Source organism: Rhincodon typus, chromosome 11, assembly GCF_021869965.1.
Source record: "Rhincodon typus isolate 14 chromosome 11, sRhiTyp1.1, whole genome shotgun sequence".
Taxonomy (NCBI): Eukaryota; Metazoa; Chordata; class Chondrichthyes; order Orectolobiformes; family Rhincodontidae; genus Rhincodon; species Rhincodon typus.
In genome coordinates, this window is record NC_063342.1 from 22,136,412 (window position 1) to 22,146,478 (window position 10,067).

At 41.8% G+C, this 10,067-nt stretch overlaps 1 protein-coding gene across 1 annotated transcript; it reads left to right on the forward strand.

The window, feature by feature from the left end:
- Positions 1-8,930: 8,930 nt before the first annotated feature.
- On the forward strand, positions 8,931-9,777 carry LOC109912382 (oligodendrocyte transcription factor 3-like). Its single transcript, XM_020511806.2, has one exon. The coding sequence runs from the start codon at positions 9,124-9,126 to the stop codon at positions 9,775-9,777; it is 654 nt and encodes a 217-aa protein (XP_020367395.1). The 5' UTR covers positions 8,931-9,123.
- Positions 9,778-10,067: the final 290 nt, after the last annotated feature.

The window sequence follows — 10,067 nt, forward strand, 5'->3', positions numbered from 1 at the left end:
CATATGATACCGTGTAACAGAAAGCAATTCCAACTTTGTGGACTAATCTTAGAGTAGGCAATTTTATAAACTAATCAAGTTTCTAAAGCCTCTAAGTGGACTACAGACATGTGAATTAGTTGAATCTATTAGTCCATGTTGAGTCTAATTTATGCCAGAAGTTTTCATTTTTGCTTGCAATGTTGCCTTCCCCTCCTGAATCACAGAAATTACAGCACAGCATGAGTCCATTGATCATATGTGGGCTGATGTCATCTTTCAACTTCTCAAGCTTAGAGCCAACTTCTAAACACGTACAAATTAAGTATAATGCTGCTGTGCAGAATAAATTTTAACTGCCTTAGAAAGAACCAAGAAAGAGAGATCACTTGCTTTTTAACTTCCCAGGATCTAACTAAGGAGCAGCAAGTAGAAAGGTTCTGCCAATGCCTGTGGTATCACCCTAGGGGCTCTGACATTAATCAGAACTGTATGATGACATAATTAGTAATAATATATGGAGACATCTGTGTGACAAACAGAATAGTAATATGGTGATAATCAGATGTCTCTGACAGGATGACAGCCTTATTGACTCAATTCCATTTTCAGTATTGTCATGAAAACTGTCCAAATGGAGGTTCTCCCAAAGACCTGCAGCCCCCTGACTGCATGTGTTTTATAAGGGGTATTCTTACAGCATTGGTTCCACTCGATTAACAGCTTGTAAACTTCTCATTATCTCCAAAGGGATATTGGGGATGGGGTAGCAGGCGGCTGTCTGCACTCCCAATGCTTGCACCTGCCTTTTCTAAACACACATTATAACCATGGAGATCTAAGTTAGAAATATGTCATACATTTACAACATTGTAAGGAATGAGTATTTAGAGGTTACACATACAATCAACAATAAACAAAGTCACCATGGTTTAAATTAAATAGCTAATGTTTGGTTTATTTAAATTTTTCTTAATTATGCTGCATTGAGTTTTAACATCCAGACTAATTTGTTGCAAAGGTGATTTCCATTTGTAACTTGTGGAAACCATAAAAACTATATTCCTAGAAATTTTCCTTCAGCATGGTATATTCTTTGTGATACCTGGATAAAAATGACATTCAATTTTTAAGTTTTAAAATTGTTAAATGTTACAATGTTTAACTGAAATATGTAACATATGTAAAATAAAATGGACATCTAAGGAAACTTATTTATAGTAAATTTCATTTAAATGTTAAACATAACTCAATTGCAACTTTGTTCCTCGTGGACTGTATAGTGAACACTTTTGTACAAATTAAAGTCATAGAATCATAGAGATGTACAGCATGGAAACAAACCCTTCAGCCCAGCTGTCCATGCCTACTAGATATCCTAGATAAATCTAGTCCTATTTGCCACCATTTGGCCCATATCCCCCTAAATCCTTCCTATTCATATACCATTCCAGATTCTTTTAAATGTTGTAATTATATCAGCCTTTACCACTTCCTCTGGCAGCTCATTCCATGCATGCACCTCTGCATGAAAACGTTGACCTTTAGCTCCCTTTTAAATCTTTCCCCTCTCATCTTAACTCTATGCTCTCTAGTTTTTGACTCCCCCATCTCAGAGAAAAGATATTGTCTATTTACTGTATCTGTGGTCCTCATGATTTTATAAACCACTATATGGTCACCCTTCAGTTAACCAAACACTTCTAAAATATCCATCAATGCCATGTAAGTATCTTAGAATGTAAGTAGAGGAACAGTAGAATATGGTCCTCACCACAAAACTCTGTTGCTGAGCTGTCCCTTTCCCAGCCAACGTCTTTGGCATCTTATCCTATCCTATGCTTCTGACTCTATATCTTCCCCATGACCAAAACTGCCAACTTACACCTCTGTAACATTGCCTTTCTTATTATGTTAGGGTTGTTACATAAGTTGTCGTTCATATGGTGGCAAAATATCTTAGAACATACAATGCAGACAGAACATGTTGCAAAATAAGGATCCCAGTTCTCACGAACTTTGAACTCAAGAACTTTGTTATGTGGAAAGGATGACATATGTGATCGTTTTAAAGCATATCTTGAAGTAAAAGGACACTCAAAGAGGAGAGATGTAAGTTTTAAAGATATAGGAAAATAAGTATAACATTTTATGTGATTAGTCTTCAGGTATTCCTAGACCAAATGCAGCAAAGTAGAGACAAACTACTCGGTACTCATGGGATAAAAAACACTGTCCTCACTGGTACATGAGGGAAGGAGGAAAATTGGCATTGCCTACCATGCATCTAATCCCAGGCCTGCAGGTAAATGTTCTATGACCTGAAGTAAATAGACAAGGTAACACATTGGTTGCTTATGGTGACTATGCATCCTCTAAAATTAACATCTTCACAAATCAGTTGTCATGATGTTATGTGGATAATGGTTCATTACATCTTTTTCTTGCTTTCTGTTTTTGGACAGAGCTGTTCATTATGGTACATTCACTTTCTTCATCCAAGTCATTAACATATTTTGTAAACAATTATGGTCCCAGCAACTCAGAGGATCTGACCTTCTGTCATATAGCATCATGCAAATGGTATATAAGCAACATGGAGATGCTCAGGCAGTTGCTTCAGCAATGCCATAATATCCAGGTCATTCTTTATGACAAAGGTGTGCAGAGTTCAATGAGCAACGAATATGAAAATGTATGTTCGGGAATACATTGCAAAGCTCCTCTTAATCCATCGAGTCAGTCAAAATGTACTTTTAGACTCCCATGATTCTTTCAATCAGAACTGTGAGAGAGGAATTCTGTCAAGAATGAAATAGTAACTCAAAGTCTAACCAATCAAATGAGATAGATGTAAAAATGATCCCAGATTACATGCAGGGTCCTTCAGCACTAAAGAAAATATTCCAAACCATATAGTCATCCATCTCAGTGCTGTTTATAGGGCATAACTGTATGAATTGGCTGCCAAATTCTGTCTCTGCAGTGCTCCAGTGAGGCTCACCAAAAGCTGGAGCATTTCATTTTCCATCTGGGGACCCTGCATTCTTAGGACTCATTACCGAGTTCAATAATTTTAGGGCCTCGACACCTCCTGTCATGACTTTACCCACCCCCACGCCCCAGGTCCTGTCATGACATAGGTTGCTTTCAGCACAGCCAACTCATTTTCACCCACTCATAGTCCATCATCACCTATCTAGCTTCTTTTCTCCCTAGCTTACTATCAACAATCCCTTTGCTTTTTTCTCTCTCTCCCTGGCCTCAGTCTCCATCTATCACTTCATTTCCACACCCCCTTCCTCCCACCCCAGTCATCAAGATAAATACCACTATTTCCCAGATGCTATCAGTTCTGAAGAAGGCTTACTAAGACTCAAGAAATGTTAATTATGTTTCCTCTCCACAGATGCTGCCAGACCTGCAAATGTTTGTTTTGGTTTCAGATTTTCAGCACCCACAGTTCTTCATTTTAATATAAGTACAAATTGGTTGTTGTATTTGCCTGTATTATGAATACTAACTGTTGCTGGAAAATAATTAATTGGCTGTAGTTTGTTTTGGATTTTACTGTGGAATGTAGAAAGTGCTTCAAGTTGTTTCATCTTGACTCATTGATAAGATTCAGCAGTGGTTAATGTTAAGAAGTAAATAGAATACACCGTGCCTAATTTACTTTTATTCATAGAATATCAGCAATGTCACAAGATCACACAAATTGCTCATCCTTTTCTGCCTTGAGAAGGAAGTGATATATCATCTTTGTGTTGTTGGGTCAGAAAATGTAGGATTGTTGCCCAGCAGTTTTGAAGAACAGTGATATAAGTAGACATCGGGTTGATCTTAAACTTGGACGTATTGGCCCTCCGATATTTTGCTAAATTTGTCCTTTGTGGTAATAGACAACAGGGGAAAGGGCATGTCACAACAATCTGTGAAAGGTAGCTTTATATTCTGTAGATAATACGCACCAATACCATGGTGTGCACGTTGTGGCTGCCGGTATTGTAGTATTACAAATGAGATTCACACGAGTCTTTATGTGTATTTCCAAAATGCTTACTGTATAATAGCTCGATGTAAAAACAATTAGCAGGAAATAGCGTTTGGATTTCATTATCCGCGCACCTCCACCATTAGAATATCAAACAACAATGTGCCATACAGTTTATTCTGCCTGCAAAGCAAAGCTTTCAATGCTCACTTGTGAATTCTCAGCAGGCAACCTTAATTGATGGCCCCATACTCCGTGCTAAAGTGGAAAAGGCATTACGAACAGAAAGAAGTAAACTGTTCCAAATGAATGGATGTAGGTGCTCTGCATTTAAATGAGAACTAGCGAGTGTGTAGTGACATTGCGCATGGCGCGTTGTTTGCCGTTCTGTGTTGAATGCAGTTATTACATTTGATGGTTCGGAACTCAAAAGAGTTTCGATGTATTTTTTCGGTGAGGACAGGTACAGCCAATGGGAACACGGATCGCGGATCTCATAGGAATGTCCACTCAATGCCATGGGGTATCCAATCCATGGAGCAAGGCGACGTGTACTTTCTGAAACTTGACCCTGCAAGCCTCGACAGTTATACAGTCATACAGTCACACACCTTCGGTCCAACTGCACCACGCCGACCATGTTCCCAAACTATACCAGTCTCACTTGCTTGCGTGTTGTTATTAATGAGTTTTATTTGCTGATTTGTCTTGTTCGAATATTGCAGGTTTGGAAAGGGCAGTTCTTAACAAGCTATCGGGCAGCTGGATATATTTCAAACCAGGGCTCCAAGATGTGTTGCCAACAAATATTACATATAAGAAAATTAATGGGAATTGAATATTTAGGACAAAATTGTAAAAAAAAACAGAACGTTCTCGACATCAGGCAACGATACCTATTCCCTGCTTTGACAATATCTCAACATGCCAAGTGTAAAGCAGCAGCCGCAGCTAGCGACAAAAGCACCAGTTCTCTAGTAAACATGTTATTGTCCAACGGCGGACAGAAGTTTCAAATGTTCAACACATTGTCGGATGACTGACAGATTAACAACATGTTTTCTTTAACACAGCGTGGGCACAGCTCCACTTATGGTCAGCTTCTGACTTCTCTTATGTTCCCCCTCAATGACCTCAGACAAATAATAATAAACTTGAAAAATAAAATCTAAACCTTTTGATTTCTGAAGGACAGTAAAGGCAAGCGGTGACATTTTATTGGTACATTCAGGTATTCCCGTTTAAATCAGGAATGCTGTTGCTGTATCAAAACCACTGAATAGCAAATGAAATACGGATTAACCACCCACGGTGGTGGCTATCTAAGTGTGTTTATTTATTTATTTACGTATTATTTAGTTTGGTTCTTAGCGTCTTTACGGGCTTTCATCCCCAATTTTAATCTCAGATATTGCGGTTTTTGTTTTGTTCCCCTCATGTGCATTTGGCATCTTCCGAAGTTACCTTTACTGAAGTACTCCATAATTCATCAGAAACCTCTTTGTGAGGCAGACGGGGAATGAAAGTGCAGCAGAAATCCGCTCATGTGTTCCCCTCTCTTCTCTGACAGTACATTGATGATTTGTTCTCTTTAATTCTGCATCTTCCTGTGGCATTCTGTCCCTTCAATGGGGACAAGGAGAAAGCGGATGGCTGGACCCAATGCAGGGAAGTGACCTCACTGGCACCTTTGTTTTCGCGCTCAGTACACTCGCTGTTCTGTGCCTTTCAAAAGCTTGCTTTTCTCTCTCTCTCTCTCCTTTTCAGGTTAAATGCGCACAGCATTAGAGATGGCTTCTCTCGAAACGAGGAAACGGGAATCTTTTCAAGGAGCCTGCCCGCCTATCAGTTGCTCCGTTTCGTCAGAAATAAACGGCGTCTAAAGATGCTATCAATAACCATGCCCGCTCTGGGTCGGCTCTTTTGGAATATAGACTCTGAGTCGATGGTCAGTTTAGAATAGACCTGTTGTAACGCTAGGTGTTGTATACACCATTGCTTCATCGAGGCACATTTCTACGTTACAGATGTAACATTTTATTTAGATAATAATCTCGAGTGTTTGCTCAGCCAGTTCTCTGCACCGTGTCTGGGATAAAGTCCTCGACAGACATCAGAATAATTTTTTTGCGCTGTTATGCGTTTTATAGGATCATTTTCAGTTACCCTCAACACAGGTCAATAACCGCGCTAGTATTTTAGTTCAATATTTCACTAGGCATTTGTTAGTGGTCCGCTTGGTAGGCCGCTCCGTGTTTTATTGCTGGGGTATCTCTTCATTTCAACCTGTCCTGCCACAGGTTCTTACACCCATCTATCCACACCCACACACCCACACCCACACACACACACACACACACACCTACACACACCATACACACACTCACATACCAACACATACCCACACACTCCACACAGTACAACTAATACAGAAAAACAGCACCAAATATTTGAATAAATTATATTTAAATATGAGTCTACAGTTATATCCCCTTGATGTTTCCTTTTAAAACAATTTGCATTAATAAAAGCAAATTGGTGAAATTACTATCATGACTGTCACGAAAAGTCACTATCCATAACTCCCATCTCACCCAGTATGATTAAAGATGCTTTACTTTCTGCAGGTATTTTGTAAAGCCGCGGTTGAGATGCAGAAACCATGTGGAATCACTCTAGCGTCTGTTTCTGTGTGTGTATGTGTCTATGCGAGCGTGTTCATTTTGCCAGCACGTCAGGGACTTGGCACTGTGTGAATGTATTGAGTTAGTTGTGAGTTCTGCTCAGTCAGGTCAGTCAGTCGCTATGTAATGCTGCTGAAGACGGCATCACTAAGACCTTTGCAAGTACTAATACTGCTGCCGAACGTTATGTTTATTATAATCTACGACATTCTCCGAATCATCAGTTCCCTGTCCGGTTGCAGGTAATCGCGGGTCGGGGAGGTTTTGTTTGGGCCTTTCCAATAATTGTAAGATGCAATGAAGGCCAATGACCCGAAAATCCTGCTTAACCTGCAGTCTTTCTAGCATTTCTGTTTTTATTTTAGGTTTTTAAATTCCGTAGTATTTTACCTTCACGTAATTATAACATCGGTTTTCAGGTTTTAAAACTTTCCCTTTAAGTTAAAAAAAACTCAGAACGTTTCTTACTATATATTATTAGGGGTTGCATTGTAATGTAATATGTTCTGTTCTGTAGGCAATGCCACATAGGAAACCTCTTCATGAAGTACTGTACTTTTGTGGTCTCCGCTATAACCCACTTTTTAAAAATATGAATTGCTGCCAGTTTATTACTTTGTGGCACTGAAAAAGAATTGTTTCGAGTTCTAGTCGCCCTGCTACAGGAAGGATATTATTAAATTTGAGAGCGTTCAGAAAAGATTTACCAGCATGTTGCCGAGACTGGAAGGTTTGTGTTGTCAGGAGAGGCTGGATAGGCTGGGACTCTTTTTCACCAGAGCGTTAGAGGTTGAGGCGTGACCTAATAGAAGTTCATAAAATCAAGGGGGGGAAATGGCTATGGTGAATATCAAGGGTCTTTTCCCTAGGGTGGGGAAGTTCAAATTATTTTTGAATATTTTTAAGGTGAAAGGACAAAGATTTAACAGGGACTGGAAGGGCAACGTTTTCGCACAAAGGGCGGTTCATATGTGGAATAAACTGCCAGAGGAAGTGGTAGATGTAGGTACAGTTGCAATATTTAAAAGTCATTTGGATAGGTACATGAATAGGAAAGGTTTAGAGGATATGGGCAAAACGCAAGCAAGTGGGATTAGTTTAGTTTGGGAAACTTGGTTGGCATGGACGGATTGTACAGGAAGGTCTGTTTCCGTGCTGTATGACCCTATGACTGAGTTATGTCAGTTTTTTTTTTCTCTTTTCTGTATATTTTCATCTATGATCGTGTCCCTGGATGCAAGTTTTCATTTTCGCTTTGTACCTCTGCATTCCAAAAGGATGAGACAACCCGTGTTATAATTACGTAAAATCAGCGTTAGGTTTGGAAGAAGAGTCAAATTTGACTCGAAGCGTTAACTCTGTTTCTCTCTCCACAAACGTCGTCAGACCTGTAGAATTTCTCCAGCGCCTCCTGTTTTTGTTTTATTTTAGATCTCCAGCACCCGCAGTGCTTCAGTTTTTGTTTTAATACATTCATTCCCGGCTGCTCCCAGTGAACTGACCGGGTCTCTCCGGAGACGTTCCACGGAGATTGACATTCTCATTATCAACTGCAAAGTAGCTTTAGGAGAACCAACAACTATTACCTCCATTTCGGTGTTTAATATTAACTTGCTTTAGTGTTAATTAAGATACTACACATGAAAGCAGAAAACCATACTTGTGCACATGTGACATTTATATAAATGATAAGGAATACAAATAGCATCAACGTATTTCATTCTATAACACAATTTAATATTTAATAGGCCAGGTCGCGGGCGGCGAACAGCATGATTTCGGGGGCTTTTAATCAACAGCAATGGAAATGAAGTGGAATGCAGATAGCCAGTGCTTAGGCGATGGCCCGAATGGCCGCCTCTGCATTAATACCATTCTATGGCTCTGTTAAATAAACAATTACATTCAAAGGGATGGAGAAGGAACAACATAGTGAGAAGGATGGGAATCTTAAAAGGCATACAGCCAGGAGGATGAAGGGAGCTCGCAGTATACACGGAGCAAACAGTTAAAAAAAAGGGCTTGGACCAAGTTTGAGAGTTTGATTAAGATATCGAGAGACAAGGGGGGAGGGCGGGGAGAGAGTCTGGGGGAGACGTCCCATTGAGGGAACCTCGCACCAATAGTGTTGAGCGGCTGCTGGCTCCGCATCCGCAATTGGCTGAAGCTGCTCCACTCCATGATAAATACCTTCACTCTTGTCTGTTGTCTCTAGGCTCATGTTGGGAGCGGCCAGAAGGTGACTTTGTCCCCGACACCGAACAGCACAAAAAGCTTGCAGTCCTCAGCGGCTGAAACTCTCAATCCATTCGAGTTCCGGCTTCGTACTCACCAGAAAGAGAGAGAGAAAATAACGATTCCAGATTTGAGAGCGAAGCGTTTGCTTGGCCCATTCCATTGGTCCATTTCCCCCACTCCCCCCACACCGCCTCATTCTTTCCCGAAAAGGACTCGGGGCTTCAGACCATGAGCGAGTTGCTGAAGTCGTCCCCGAACGAACTGCTGTTGGTCACCTCCACCCTGTATAACATCCCTCACAAGATCGATCCGGCCGAGCGCTCTCACGCTCCGGACGAGTCGCCCAGCCCCACCCCGTCAGGCAAGTCGAGGAGTAAGAAAGATCTGTCCGAGGACGAGCAGTTCCTGCTGAGGAAGAAGATCAACAGCCGGGAGCGCAAGAGGATGCACGACCTGAACGTCGCCATGGACGCCCTGAGAGATGTCATGCCTTACGCCCACGGCCCCTCGGTGCGGAAACTGTCCAAAATCGCCACGCTGCTGCTGGCCAGGAACTACATCCTGATGCTGACCAGCTCTCTGGAGGAGATGAAGCGGCTGCTGGGCGAGATGTACGGCAGGAGCGGCTCGGCGACGCGCCTGGGCCAGCTGCCCGTGCTGACCGCCGCCGGGGGCTCGCTGCTGCTTGGGGCCGCCCCTTCGCTCTTGACCCTCGGCAGCCCCCGCCACTCGTCCCCCGGCATCAAGTGCCCTCTGACTCCGGACGATCAGCCTTGCTTCCAGCAGTGGCCCGGCTCTCCCTGTGCCTGCGCGGCCTGCAGGTTTCACTGCCTTCCCTCCGGCCTCAGTGCGCCCAGTCACCAGGCCAGGTTTCCCAAGTGATGCTGGAATTCACCGGTGGAACTCCGCACTAGGACTTTACTCAAACTGTTCATTGTGTGTAAAAAAAAGCGTGCGAATGGTTTTAAAAAGAAATAGATGCGTACGGATCTGGGCTAGAATATTTTCTCTACATAATAAACACTTGCCGAATTTCACTGTTGACACTAATGCTTAGGGTTAGTAAATGGATTAGGATTTCATTGATGTTATGGCCAAAGCTACTCACTGCTTTAGGATTATCCGGATAGCTTTCCAGTCTATCTCCCCGCGCGACTTCATCACAGAGCCTT

What these genes read in the sequence shown, in the direction of transcription:
- LOC109912382 (XM_020511806.2), top strand. Translation starts at nt 9,124, where the DNA reads ATGAGCGAGTTGCTGAAGTCGTCCCCGAACGAACTGCTGTTGGTCACC.